Source organism: Lissotriton helveticus, chromosome 9 (genome assembly GCF_964261635.1).
Source record: "Lissotriton helveticus chromosome 9, aLisHel1.1, whole genome shotgun sequence".
Taxonomy (NCBI): domain Eukaryota; kingdom Metazoa; phylum Chordata; class Amphibia; order Caudata; family Salamandridae; genus Lissotriton; species Lissotriton helveticus.
Genome location: NC_136070.1, coordinates 327,618,436 through 327,633,663, shown reverse-complemented (window position 1 = coordinate 327,633,663; position 15,228 = coordinate 327,618,436). Strand labels below are relative to the sequence as shown.

The 15,228-nt window shown below is 47.6% G+C and overlaps 1 protein-coding gene across 2 annotated transcripts in view; it reads right to left on the bottom strand.

The window, feature by feature from the left end:
- Window positions 1-15,228, bottom strand: part of ZC3H14 (zinc finger CCCH-type containing 14) — a 319,723-nt gene that overhangs the window by 216,900 nt on the left and 87,595 nt on the right. Inside the window, exon 6 of one of the 2 annotated variants that reach the window (XM_078660018.1) lies at window positions 195-633. In XM_078660018.1, the coding sequence (XP_078516144.1) occupies window positions 195-633 (439 nt within the window). The remainder of the gene's footprint in view (window positions 1-194; window positions 634-15,228) is intronic. The other variant, XM_078660019.1, reaches the window with a different exon arrangement.

Sequence of the window (15,228 nt, the reverse complement as noted above, 5' to 3'; positions counted from 1 at the left end):
TGATTGAGATATAGGAAAAAACTATTTTCCTTTTCCCTATCTTCTGTAATAGTACAGGGAAACTAAGGGATATTATCATTGAATTCTGCAAAGCTCATTAATGCATTAACAGCTATACACTCATCTGCAAAAGACCTCAAAGGTCCTTTTTTAACATTCTGAAAGGTAAAGAAAGTTTACAACTTTGTACTAACCTCACGTCCATCCCTTTCTAAACCGGATTTAGTGGTGGTTCGGTGCACCTCAGCTGCATGGCCAAATCCTTCTGGGTCATACTGCTTAATGGTCTCAAGAGAGCGGCAGTTTTGAGAATCTGCAACCCTATCCGGCTGGACGCTCGCCTGGGGCAGTCTCTGTGAGCGAGTCACAAATACTGTGCTCTGGTAATGTTGCTGACTGCTCCCTGGTGGTCTGTAAAGTGCTGCGGAGGGCCGGGAAGAGCCGTATACTGGGGACGTGGTGGGTTTCGTTTGAGGCAGGGCTGGATTCTCAGGTACATAGTTTAGGTCCTCATCAATGAGGTCATCCGCATTGGGCTGGATGTCTATGATTGCCTCAGATGGTAACAAGTCTCTCATGGGCTTCACAGCAGATGTAAGGCGAGATGTAGAACCATCCTCTGAATGCTGCCTACTTAAAGAAATAGAAAGTAAAATTTACAATACACTTTATCATGATAGGAATACACTTTATTATATTACAACTAAGCACATATCATGTAAAGGTCGAGCAGAGAATGACTCGGCGTCGAACGATGCTGATGTCCCTCAACAAAAAAAGAAATTCTCCACCACAGTTGAGGTGGTACAAAACACCACAAAAGCAAGAACAAATGACCCGGGAGGACATAACATTAAAAACTTTACAAAGCGCCTCCTAAAAAAAATATAAGCACACCCCCTCTTCTGCCATTTAGAACAGTGAGTTAATGTGTTGTGACCAAAAAGCGAACCTAGGCATTCATTATATATTGACATAACTTGCAGAACACAAAAAGGGAATCTTTTCTTTGGCAACCAAATCGTTTGTTGGTAGAACATGAAATACTCAAGTGGCATTTTGTTTCTAAGCAAACATTGAAGTAGGGGTTAGCGGCATTTCCTGACCCAATCACATACGTTTTTGGATACCATAAATACCATTTCGAAACTAGTAAGCAACCTTTCAATAAATACATAAATAAAAGAGTACTTTAAATAGCATACAAGGGAGTGGGCACGGCTACACAGAGGGCATTGTCATTTCAATTGCCAATCATCTCTTTCCATGTGGTAAACAGTCAGGCTTAAATGCATTTTTGGCACATTTTAATCGATTAAGCCAGTGACTAAGTCGGGCACATTACCTGATCTGCATCAGGAAAGTTGTGTGCGTCAGTATGCTCCATTAACTTGTGCAACACGTAACCAGAATCAAAGGGATTGCGTTCTTTTGTATAAACAGCCCAAAATGAAATTAATTCTAGAAAGCTAATAAATTGCTTATGAGGCAACACCACTTCCTGAACGATGACATACACTAAATGTGCATTAAATATTGTTACCAATGCTAAGGCTCTCTGCCTTTGCAATACAGAAGCAATCACTGAAAACTTTTGTATAGTGCTTAAGACCAAAACAATAGCAACTGAGTGCTGTAAAAGAGCTTTAGCAAGCTACAGTAGCCAAAAAAACAGCACATTTATATTTTGTGCACACAAGAACTCTTAAGCTCGTCACAAAGGATGGCAAACCACACCTCCTGAAAAGTTATAGCTTATCTCATCACATTGAGTGGGCCTAAACATTGAAATATATGTCATAACATGTCATGACATAAGGCTTTTTGCCATTTCGGGACACTAGCTCAATAATGCATCAATTCAGTAGATCCCCAAGTGAGAAAATGTGTTCACTGGATCTGAATCATGAAGGACGTCTGCATTAGGACATCTGCAGAGTAAAGAAATTAAACAAGACCGCACAAATTTCTAAACATAAAAAAAAAGCAAACAGAATTTTTAATGCACTGATGTGACGCCACAAGCTGACCTCGTTAGAGTGACAAATGCAAAAACAACAGTTTATGGACAGAATGCAGAACAATGTCATGCATTCACCCCAGTACAGAGATCTGGGCCTAAATCCATCGTTTTTTTTGCTCACCATGCCATTCCAGTTTGAACCCAGCCATATGCAAATCAGTCTTGACAATGTGCCCCATGGGAACAGTCCAGCCCGAACTGCCAAGCCAGGTCCTTCCTGGACTGTAAACAAGCATCCAAGGACCGGTTTCGGGCTTTCAGCCCTCATCAGCCTGGATAGCTTGATTCCAGTGGCATGGAGAGCACGGGACTCACGTCTGAGCATACCCGTCCCACTCGGGGTGACAAATGCAACAAGCATTTGCAATGCAATAGGTCTCGCAGCATTAAAGTTTGAGTTACTGGCGGGGGCGGAGCTAGCCGAGCTTGGAAATGGCCACGCTGTAGGCGAGCTCTCCGGATCAAGCCATAATCCTACAAGAAATCCTGGGTCTCAATGAGCTACTGTCGACAAACTATGCCTGCTTGCTAAGCGGGAGGTCTCCGCTACAGGCTGCCGCAATCCCAATGAAAATCGGCCGACATCAAGGTGAAGGCTCTGACACGTACCGGGAGAGGCGCGGCGTTCTCCCCGACCGTGCGTGGCCACATAATTGCTACGCGAGCCCGCGGCTGCAGAGGCGTGATGCAGGCCGAGACGGCCTAAAGGAGCCGCGGAGACTCGGAATCACACCCCGCCGGGGCCCACTTGGGGGCTGATCCTGTTGTCCCGCACTACCCCCGCGCTGTGGAGAAACTGAGGTGGCGATGTCGGAACGGAGGTGAGAAATCGCTGTCGCGCCTGTTGGACTTAAATAGCACACATCTCCCATATAACAGGGGTGGCGCCTGTACCCTGCTTGTGCCCCGATCCTGACTATCCTGCATCTTCACTCTACCGTGGGTTGCATGGGGGCCCCCATGCACAAGACTCGACTGTGACCGGCTTTGATCACCACGCGCTAACTACGCCACTCTGATTATCTGCTGGGCCTGCCGCCCGCCAACGCGCCAGTTTGGATGGGCCTTGCTGCATAGGTCGCAATAAGCTGCTGCTCCTCTCCAGCTCTACACTCAATTACCGGCTCTGAAAGCCTGGGAGGTGCCGACGGATATTGTGGGGGTCGCTCTGACTCTAGCCCGCGCCACAGCCGATCACTGACCAGAGACCATCGACTTGCTGGGTCCCTGCCGCCATCTGCCTCTCTCGACATCACCATGGGCAAACCGGAAAAAACACAAACGAAAATTCAATTCGACAACCAGTGGAAAATGCCCACACCGCCCACTGACCGCCAGGCACCGGTCCGAGATACCGTGCCCTCCCCAACGGCTCAGTCACCAATAGATGTTCAGACTGTGTTCACCGCCATTCAGTCCACCCTGGCCAACATAGACGGAAAGATTGACTCCCTAACTTACCGGGTGGACCGCATGTCGGAGCGCTTGGATAAACAGGCTGAGCACATGGATATGGCGGAACGCCGGATATCGGACACTGAGGACGCAACGCAACAGCTTGAACTAAAGCATAAAAAGGTGGATGCACTCCTGCAAAATTTGGCGGCCAAAACGGAGGACCTAGAAGCGCGCTCGCGGCGCTGCAACCTGCGCATTTTGGGAATTGCAGAGACGACTCATATAAGTAACATGGAAGCATATGTAGAGACTCTGCTGACCACCATCTTGGGTAAAGACATATTCTCCGCGGTATTCATAGTGGAGCGGGCACATCGCACATTGGCGCCAAAACCGGCGGTTGGAGCTAAACCGCGCCCTATCATTGCCAAACTGCTAAACTATAGGGATAGAGATGCCGCGCTCCGGAAAGCCCGTGAACTCGGGACTCTCACGCATGAAGGCATGCAAATCTCCATCTACCCGGACTTCACTTCTCAGGTACAGGAAGCTAGGAAGCAATACATGGATATCAAACGGAAGCTGAGAGATAACGATGTTCCCTATGCAATGCTCTATCCAGCGCACTTAAAGGTGACTCTGAATGGGACAAGCGTGATCTGCAACACACCTCGAGAAGTGATTAAATATTTGCAAGCGAATCATCCTCATGTGCTGAGACGCAAATCACCACGTGGTCAACAACACGAGCAGGACCCCTCCTTCAGATGCGGAATAACTGCCATTCTCTGCTTTCGGTAACCCACAAAACGCAGGGGCCATGTGGCGGAGGTCATGAATGCTCATCTGCACCTCCTATTGTATCCTTCATATACTGTCTATGCGCACTTACATGGCTGAGACTTTTTGATGGAACTTTATTTGGAAGGTTATATCTAACTGATCTTGGAAGACTGCACGATATCTAATGTTGAACGCTCCGACATGAGCTCTGAGACCTAACTGTTACTGTCTCGCACTAACGCGAGTCGCTTGATCCCCCAGCATATCCATGCTGGGTCATTAGCGGGCTGCGACCGGTCCCCCCCTGTGTGATCTAACTGTCCTGTTTGAGGACCCATGTTCAGAAGTATTCTGCCGACCTGTTGTTTTTCTTGTTACGAGCAGACTGCTCCGGGAGAAGGCTTCGTCATGTTTGGGATGGCGAAGTGGGTGGCGGGTAGGGGAGGGAATTCTGTTGTGGCTAAGGCTGTCACACTATGCTTCTGTCATATAAGTGCTTCTAGATCTAGAGACTCATGTATCAGTTTAGTTAACACAGTGTACCTACATGTACAATGGCAATGCTCGAAAGGTTATGGGTAGGCACTTAAGGTGAATGTCAGGGGCCTTAATAGCTCTAAGAAAATCAGGCAGGTCTTTGCTTATCTGGATCGTCACGCCATAGACCTGGCACTCCTACAAGAAACGCACCTTCTCCGTGGCAAGGCTAAGACACTAGGTTACAGATGGGCTGAGCACTCTGTCTCGGCCACATACTACTCCTATGCCCGTGGTGTGACGCTCCTCATACGTACAGGGGTTCAATTTCGCTTGGAATGCACAGACATAGACCAGCAAGGCAGATTTGTTATTGTTACCGGTACACTACGGGGCACTAGAGTGGGAATTGTCAATGTATTTGAACCCAATATCGATGATCCTGCTTTTTATATGTCCTTGTTTGCCAAGCTGCGCGATCATCCACCGGTAGAATGGCTCTGGGGTGGAGATCTGAATGTAGCCCTTGACTCTGCTCTGGACCGCTCACATGACACTGTTGAACATCATAAACATGCGGCGGACACTCTCCTTCAAGGCATCGTAGAATTTAATCTACACGATGTCTGGAGAGACCGTCATCCAACCCTACGAGAAAGCACACACTCATCTGCAGCGCATGCCAGCTGGTCGCGGCTTGACTATTGGCTACTATCCGAGCAGGCCTCCACGTGGGCCATGGATGTCACACACCTCCCTAAAACGCTATCGGACCATAATCCGGTGGTGCTATCCCTAGCTGTCCCCACATACATCCCGCCCCCGTTTACGTGGGGTTCAATGCCGCAGCACTTATAGACCCACTCTATAAAGAGGCATTACACAAGGCCATAGAGGACTTTTTCGCTGTCAACAGCAAGTCTGTAGATAGTGCTGGCACCATTTGGGAGGCTTTTAAGGCGACACTCCGAGGAATATGTATCTGCACTACTGTTGGGATTTTGAAAGATATCAGAACACAATTGCAAAAATGTGAGAGCGATATTCGACAGCTGAAGGCCAAATAAGACTCTGGCTGACATACGCGAGGCGATCACACGATATAACGAACTGGCGGACGATGAAATAAGATACACATCCAAGAAACACAGGGCGCGCAGGTTGGGAGAGGGAGGCCGACCGGGTCGTGTACTAGCGCAGAAGATATGCATGCAACATAAGCGACAATTGGTTACGCAAATAGAGGATGAAAAGGGACAACTGCACTTTGACACTCCCAGTATCCTACACACGTTTGTTAACACATATCGTGACTTCTACACCACACAGCACATGGCCACAGAACCTGAAATCTTAGAATACATTGCGGACGTGGCACTGGTGTGGTTATCGGACGCACACCGTGAATCCTTGGCACTACCCATAACTGAGGAGGAAACGCTCGCAGCTATCAAGTCCCTGCCAAATGGGAAAGCGCCGGGCCCCGATGGGTTTACGGCGGAATTTTATAAGGCATATGCTGAGGATATTATTCCTCACCTTCTCGAAATGTATGACGAGGCCCATAACAGCGGCACTCTCCCACAAACATTGCGGGAAGCCCTTATAATCGCACTACTAAAGCCTGATAAAGACGCATCCAGGGCGGATTCTTATCGACCTTTGTCATTAATAAACACGGACGTAAAGATACTAGCGAAAATAATTGCTGTAAGACTGCAACCACTCATGCCCACGATTGTGCTACCTGATCAATCAGGCTTCATCCCCGACAGGTCCACCACACACAACCTGCGCACAATTTTTGCTTTAATGTACCAATTGAACCAGAGTCTTAGCGCAGTGGCCGTGCTATTAGATGCAGCCAAGGCCTTTGACTCGGTGGAGTGGCCGTACATGTTTGTGATACTGAGGCAGATTGGCCTACCCCTGCGTATGCTAACCTGGATTAAACTGTTGTACACGAACCCCACGGCCCGAGTAAAAGTTAACGGATATGTCTCGGAGCCCATGCCCATACAACGAGGCACCAGGCAGGGATGTCCACTATCCCCACTACTCTTCTCAATAGTGCTGGAACTGCTGGCATGTAAGATCCGCCAAAAATATGCTCACACTGCGCTCAGATTCCGCCTCCGGCCTATCAGTATTTCGCTCTATGCGGATGATATGGTCCTCTACCTCCGAGACCCAGACACTAATCTATCCCCTGTTCTCCGGGAATATGTGAAGTTTGGTAGACAGTCAGGCCTTAATATAAACTGGAACAAATCTGCGATGATTCCATTAACTGAATGCACCAGTCCTCCGCAACTAGACTTCCCTCTTGTATGGCAGGACGATCCACTTAAATACTTGGGTATATGGGTGCACAGAGATACGGAACTAGTCCTTTGACATAACTATGGCACGGCAGTCGACCACATAGAAATGCAGATACAAAGGTGGAAAACACTCCCTCTGTCCCTAGCTGACAGAATCTCCTTGCTAAAAATGGTGGTACTCCCGAAGCTATTATACTTGTTTGTCAACATACCGATCACTCCTCCCTCCTCAGTCTTTGCCAGACTCCGCGCAGCGTTTGTACAGCTAATTTGGGCAGGAAAGCAAGCTAGGATTAGTCTCTGCACCCTTACTCTCCCATATAGCGCAGGCGGCTTCACGGTACCAGATGCCTACCTCTACTACCTATGCGCACAAGCACAGTTTGTGTACTACTGGCACCATCCGGTACGGTATTTACCACATCTAGCTGTTGAAGATGCCGACGCCAGCCCGATACCCCTTACGAGCATTTTATCATACACTAGGCCGCATCTTGCAATACGGGAGATAAACACAATCCACACCATGACTCATGCATGGGAACGACACAGCTCCTTGGATCATAAATCCCCTATCTATGCACCAAGTCTCCCGCTGGCATGGCACTCCAACCTATCAGTCACGAGGGAAAGGAATGACATGGCACTCCTAGAACAGGTGGGCCTCTCGACTTTAGGGGACCTATATCCCAATGGTTCATTCATTACCCAGGAGGATCTGATATATATTAGTAACCAAACGCTGCTCTTCCGTTTCCTCTACCATCGGTTACGAGCCGCGGCTCGAGAGTTATACCCCTCCTTTCCTGATGAACCCCCAACTCTAGACTCTTTGCAATTACTGCTCACCACACCGACTTAGGCTCACATTCTTTCCAAACTATACAGGCAAGCACAAGACGAGATAGGCGCTGACACCGCCCCGATGAGAGATAAATGGACTGCAATGTTAACTGCCCCCCTTACAGAGGAAGATTGGGCGACTGCCTGCACACTAACCACACTTCTCACCCCCAACGGTAACCTGCGTCTTATTCATTATAAATATATACACCAGGTATACCATACTCCCCTCAAACTGTACAAAATCAAACTACGTGATGATGCAAAGTATACACGATGTAATGTAGATGACGCGGACTTTGCGCACCTAGCTTGGTGTTGTGATAAGGTGCAGCAGTACTGGGTGAATGTCATCGCCCATCTGACAAAGCTATTGTCATGTGACATTCCATGTACCCCTAAGGTGGGCTTGCTGGGCTTGGATGTTCCCCTCGGGGCGAAAGGAAAGAGACTCATGGCTATAGTACTACTCTTGGCGAAACGCAGACTTTCTATGCACTGGGGCAGCAAGCGCGCCCCACTAATTAAAGACTGTTTCATGGACGCTGCCTACTGCAAGGACAATTTTCTGCTTTACGCAGAGGAGCTGCCGACCACATCAAAACCCTCAGACATATGGGACCCACTGTCTGAGTACCTACGTGCAAACCCCGATTTAACTAAACAGACCCCTGGCACCGTGATCCACTCCTAACTTCCAACATATGCCATTTTAACAGTTAGGCTTTGATGTTTATATGCATTATGTATGATGCTTCTGTGATGTTGTGTTACTTGCAGAATTTGGATCTTGGACCGCATACTGTATACATATCTTGTATAGTGCTTATGACTGAAGTGTGACATGTTCTTTTTTGGTTTTCATTTTCTGTGACAAACCCGATAAATAAAAATAAAAAAATAAAAGTTTGAGTTACTGGCATTGTAAATTACAATGCTTTGCATTAATTTTTTTTCTTTAATTTGCAATTGGTATATAAACATTGTTTGTGAATGGTTAGCTGTTGCTTATGCTAAGCAAAGTTGGCAGTAATATAGAGTGCTAGTCTTGCTTGTTATAAGCATGCTGATTTAAAGCGCTCTTATACCTGCGGGTAAAGTTTGCGCTATACTTGCGGCGAGAACGTGCTTTTGTAAGCTTTCGCCAGGGCGAGACCTAAAAAAGGGGTATTCCATCAGGTCAGAGTGAGAAAATTCTTCCTGTAAACTACACCTCTGAGTAGCCACACTGTGTCACGCAGCGGGAAGTTGTGCCCTCTTATAGGCAGCACATCTGGAGGTAGGGAATCACAAGTGCATGGTGCATGGCCGCTTACCTGTGACCACTGAAGGCTGTGCCAGTCAATGTCCCCTTACTACACCACATAGCCTCACGCTGAGTGAATCCTAACAGCAGGAAGACCTTTCCAAGCTAAATATCCGTCTTCAGAAGGTGAAATGGTGTGCGGCTTCAACCTTGCACCGAACTTGCAGGAAGCCACTTCCCTCAAAAAGTCTGGAATATATTACCAACTTTACGAAGAGAGAAGATTTCATAATTCGGGGTGAAATTTTGTCTTGTGTTTTTTAAAGCGCCCACGCCCCAGACAATATCCACAAATGTGTGAGATGATCAGTGTTTACCTCTTCATTCAGAAATGCACTTTCTGGAGCTAAATTCAGCAAATACTGTTCCTATGAGTCAGCACTCAGAATGTACCCTCGCACATAGTGTTTGAGCCCACAAATGTTAAACTTCGGTGTGAAATATGGTTTGTGAATGAAGCCACAGAACTCCCACGCCCTACAAGTGACTAGTCTCCAACAAACAGAATCCTAGAAACAGCAGAGAGGCACAACTCATAGGCACAGCAATAAAACTCTTTAAAACATGGGTGGGAAACAGGGAATGGCAGGAAATGTGGCATAAAACGGCAGACCTATCATTTCACGCGCTTTCGCCAGGGCGAGACTCAAAAAGGACATAGTATACAGTACACCAAGCGACAGAAGCACCGTGTGACCTTGTGCCCACCTGGCACCTGCAGCACCTTCTGTTACCCGTGACAGCGTGAAGGGAGCTCCTTGGACAGGAAGGAGAAGCACCGTGTGACCTTGTGCCCACCTGGCACCTGCAGCACCTACTGTTACCCATGACAGCGTGAAGAGAGCCTACTTGGACAGGAAGAAAAAGCACCGTGTGACCTTGCGCCCACCTGCCACCTGCAGCACCTTCTGTTACCCGTGACAGCGTGAAGAGAGCCTACTTGGACAGGAAGAAGAAGCACCGTGTGACCTTGTGTCCATCTTCCTTCTTGCACTGTGCGTGTCCTTCCTGTCGAAGCTCCGTGTGAAGAGAGCAAAGCAGCACATCATCACACGGCCAGCAGACAGATGGACCCTATGGGCTGCTGAAGAGGCACAGCGCCAAGTGAGCGCTGACACGGCCGCGCTTCATCACGCAACCACGAGAGAAGCACCGTGTGACCTTGTGTCCGTCTGTAGCAGCACAGCATGAGGCCAGCACAGCAAAGCATCATCCCATAGCAAGGACACAGAAGCACCGTATGACTGTGTGTCCGTCTGTAGCAGCACAGAATGATGCCAGCAAAGCATCACACACAGCCAGCAGACAGACGTACCGTGTGACCTTGTTTCCGCCTCCTGCACTGTGTGCACTTCCTATAGAAGCTCAGTGTGAAGAGAGGGCAGCGGGCGAGAGCAAAGACACGGACAGCGGGCGGGAACGAGGACATGGACAGCGGGCGGGAGGGGGGCGGGAACTGAGGTACTGGGTTTTTAAGAACCGGTACAGAACCGGTAACCCAGCGGTGCCAGGGGATCAACACACCAGAGACCTCGGGTTCTCCTGAGTCAGACCCACAGAAACTTCAGAGTCTTCCAGGTGAAGTCAAAGATTCGTTTTATTGGCTGCAACCAAGGTGACAGGGTCCTAGAAGTACAATACCAGTATATTCAGGAGACTGCACACTTTCACTAAGTTAGGCTTCTCTTCTTATACACAATATTTACCCTTTAGCGAAACATTCCTTGGGTGCGTGGTATTTCATTTATGGTTACTGATTACAAAAGGAAAACAGAGTCATAATGACATGTACATATTTCACGTCGTGCTGCCCATAACAAATCATCCGGCAAGGCCCAACATTTCATCAGATATCGCTGGACCCCTAATAAAAATGGTCACCTCCCCACCATAAAATAAGTGAGGAAAAGGAGTGGAGAAAGATGTGAGCGAGATATGGCAGGTGTGCGCGCTGAAATGGCTTTATGGCTGGTTGGGCCTAGATACTATCTTGCTTGGCCACTGGGAGGGAACTGACCTAACGAGCTCGGCCTGGGGCAATGGTTCTAACTTGTACTGGGGTCAGGAAGAAGTCGATTAAGGAGTATGTGTCCTTGTGGAATCAAATTCGACTGGATTAAGGCCTATGTAGAGGGCAACATGCAACTAAGGGTTCAGAAGGTAAATGACGATTTCGAGGTGAAATTGTCGCTCGAATATGCCGAAAATACATGTACTTGATGTACTCGTCATTTCCGGTCTTTTGATACCAGATTCGTCCTGTTTCGACGAAGTTTTTATTCTCGAGTCTGGTACTATTACGGATCCATATTTTTCAGAACCACAGACCCTCCTTTTGCCCTTACATAGGCAATTAATCTATCCTCATGTTAATCTGAGTCCAGATCTATATTCCTAAAGTCATTGAGATGTTGCTGCAACATCATTCTAGTGCTGAGTTCGTGTCTTGACACAGGCTTCCTTACACATGATGTAGCACAGAGGCCACATATTGCAGGAGCACACTGTATGCATAGACAGAACAGGAAAAGAATGGCCAAGACCATCCCAATGACCATCAGAATTTTCCATCCCCAGGCAGATATCAGCCCCCAGAACCACCCCATTAATGACCAATCTCCTTTGTCCACATGGATAGATTCGGAAATCTTATGTAGTTTGGAGATGGCCCCGTACACTGTTGGAGCATTATCTGGAATGAAAAATGCAACAACTGGACTGGATCAATTTGCATACTCCACCCCGGTCCGCAAGTATTACATCCAAAGCGACCCGGTTCTGAAGGATCATCAGTCGATCCGACTGCAGCTCAGAAGTCAGGTTACTAAGGGCACCGGCAGTTTCAATCACGGTGGATTCAACTACCCTTGTCAACTGCCTTATGTTTCTGCTGTTAACCATGGCTCCCCAGAACGGCAGAATACCCATTGCAAAGTCACCAAATTCTTGACCCGCAGTGTCTTCTTTACTCAAAACACCTCTAACTACCCTTGTCCGATGGTAATCCGCCGCTGCTGTGTAGGTGGGAGGTAACAGGAATGAAACAAAACATGAGCCCGAGAAGTCAGGGGGCAACCATGTATAGGCTCTATCGTGGCAGATGAAATAAGTACCCTTTGCGGCTAAGAAGTCAGGGGAAGTCTGAGATCCAAAAACATATGTTTCTGTGCAGACACTCTTCCCTAGCTGAGCTCTGGGATTCCTACCAATACCTTGCAGACACAGGTAACCTTGATGGGGTACGATCCAGATAGGGGACGATCTCTTGGCTTGCTGTTTCTCACTTAATGTAGTGCCATATCCGGTCACATTCCATCCTACATATGCAAGTATCTCATCGTCCGGGGTATCTTCGTAAGAAATCACTTCCTTGATCATGTCAACTATACCCTTCACTAGGGCGCTAGTCTTGAGGTTGTCTTTTACAGAACGTAGGGGTTGGATTTCTCGTGCATATATGAACATTGTCCTATATGCCCATACTGACCCATTGTGACTAAATGGCAGGACCAAATAGGGGATACCTCTATCCGTGGTGTGGGGCATGAGGCCACACACCCAACAGTTGGTTGTATTCATTACAAGTTGGTGTTGGTGTAATAGCTGAACGAAGGAGTTATTAATGAACTCTAATCTCCTATTTGATTCGTGGTCAGGCAAAGAGTGGAAAGAATGAGAGGAAACAGTAGGGGGAGGTATGGGCGATGTAGTAGGCGTGAATGTCATATGAGAAGAGAATAGAACATAGCTTATCAAAAACACCATTACGCTAAATAGCATAAAAATACACATCATTATAAAAAATTTCTTTCTCATTGTTCTCAAAAGTCTCTGCTTAAAGTTCATTTGTTTGGCAGTTCTCTCCACATCAGGAAACTCCATCCTCTCTAAGGTGCTGCCCGCGGCGGTAGGTTGTTTCTGCTAAAGGATGCTTCCGTCAGTCTAGGGTGGCTCCCTTCGACCAACTGGAACCAGCAACCTATTGTTGCCAGCTGCACCCAAAAGTCTTTAATCAACCGCGACCCTAGCAGCGGAACCCGGATGGCGGTTCGAAAAAAAACAAAAATAAGCAAGTTACCTAGATGGGAGAATCTGCATTTTCAAAATAGCATTTTGGAAGGAAAAACTTATTATTTTATTAGTCCACAGGTTTTTCTCTCGGATCAAAAAATGAATCATTTTTACTTTAGTCTGTTTTTCTCGGTCGCAAATTATAGCGTCTTTTCCCGGGTGCTGTCTGGTCCGGAAATAGTAGCTCAGGTTCCACAGAGTTCAATTGTTCTGATGGCGACGTAGTTTCTTGAAAAATGTTCTTACTGTCACAATCACGTTTAGCTTCTTTCACGCGTTCATCAGTTGTGCGCTTTGAGTCAGTGCCTCCTGTCCGGACCCATTGGTCATGTGGCAGAGGGAAAGGTATTTTCTTACAATGGATCCCGTGGACCCAATTGGCCTTCCCCTCCACTTTAACGGTCGACCTCGTAGACAGGAGGACGAGGTGAGGTCCAGTCCATCTGGGCTGGTCGTTTCTTGTCCTCTGGAAATTCTTGACCAGAACCCAGGAGCCAGGGTCAATGGAGTGACCCGGTGTCTCGGAAACCGGAGGCAAGGTGTTGTGGACCTGTTGATATAAAACACGCAATTTAGCCGTCAATTCATACAGATAGTCGAGCAAAATGGGGTGTTGCAGCTCGCCCAACTTCGTGGGCCTAGGCACTCCCCATATGTTGGCTGGACGACCAAAGATTATTTCATAGGGGCTGAGTTTCATTCGCGAATGCACAGTCATTCTGGTGGATAGGAGTGCTAAAGGTAGAGCGTCGGGCCATTTAAGACCCGTGCTCGCTAGGATTTTGGCCAATTTAAGTTTAAGCGTGCCATTGTAACATTCCACTAATCCAGCTGATTGGGGGTGATTTGCAGCGTGGAACTTCTGACTAATGCCTAGCCCTTCACACACTCGTTTCATCACATAACCCACAAATTCACTTCCGTTGTCCGACCAGACCATTCTAGGCATTCCGAATCTGGGGAAGAACTCTTTCACAAGGGCTTTCGCTGTGGACAAGGCAGTATTGTCCCTTAGGGGATAGGCTTCTACCCACCTTGAGAAGGCGCAAACAACCACGAGCACATATTTTAAGTTGTTGCACCTCTCCATGTGTATGAAATCTAGCTGCAAGACCTCGAACGGATACGTAGGAGGTGCGAAATGACCAGCTGGAGTTGGGGTTCCCCTACCAGGATTGTGTTTCAGACATACCATGCAATTCTTGACAACATTCTCTGCGCACTTGGGAATCCCTGAATTCTTCCACACTGGGGCCAACAACTCGCAAATCCCTTTCGCGCTGATATGGGCCATCCCATGAGCCATTGTAACCACTGCAGGCACATATGCATCGGGTAACATCCATCTTTGTTGCTCTGTCGATTCAATCCAACAACCATTTACATCCATTCTCCCTGTACTTTCTTTCCACGTGCTTAACTCTTTCTCCGTGGCCTCAGCTTGGATGGACTTCACACTTTCTATCGTGTCTTCACATATTCCAACATCACCAGTCCATCTTTCTGGGCTCGCAACATACATTCGGCTCATCACATTCTTTGCCGTTTCTTTAGCAGTTTCATCAGCAAATGCATTTCCTCGACCAACATCATCGATCACTTTCTTGTGTGCACTACATTTTACAACTGCTACTTTCAGGGGCAACGTCAGTGATTCAAGAAGCTCATTCACCAACTGACCGTGCTGAATCTTAGCTCCATGCGAAGTCAGGAACCCACGCTCTCTCCACAATCGACCAAAACTATGAGCCACTCCAAAAGCATACTGACTGTCGGTATAGACAGTCACTTTCATTCCTTTCGATAACACACATGCTCTCGTTAACGCCACGAGTTCGGCGGCTTGAGCCGAACCATGTGGTATTCGCGCAGTTTCAACGATTGTGTGCAGAGTTGTGACAGCATACGCTGTAGTCACGTTACCATTTGGGAGTTTAAAGCATGAACCATCCACCCATAATGTACCATCACATTCAGCGAGTGGAGTATCGAATAGATCAACT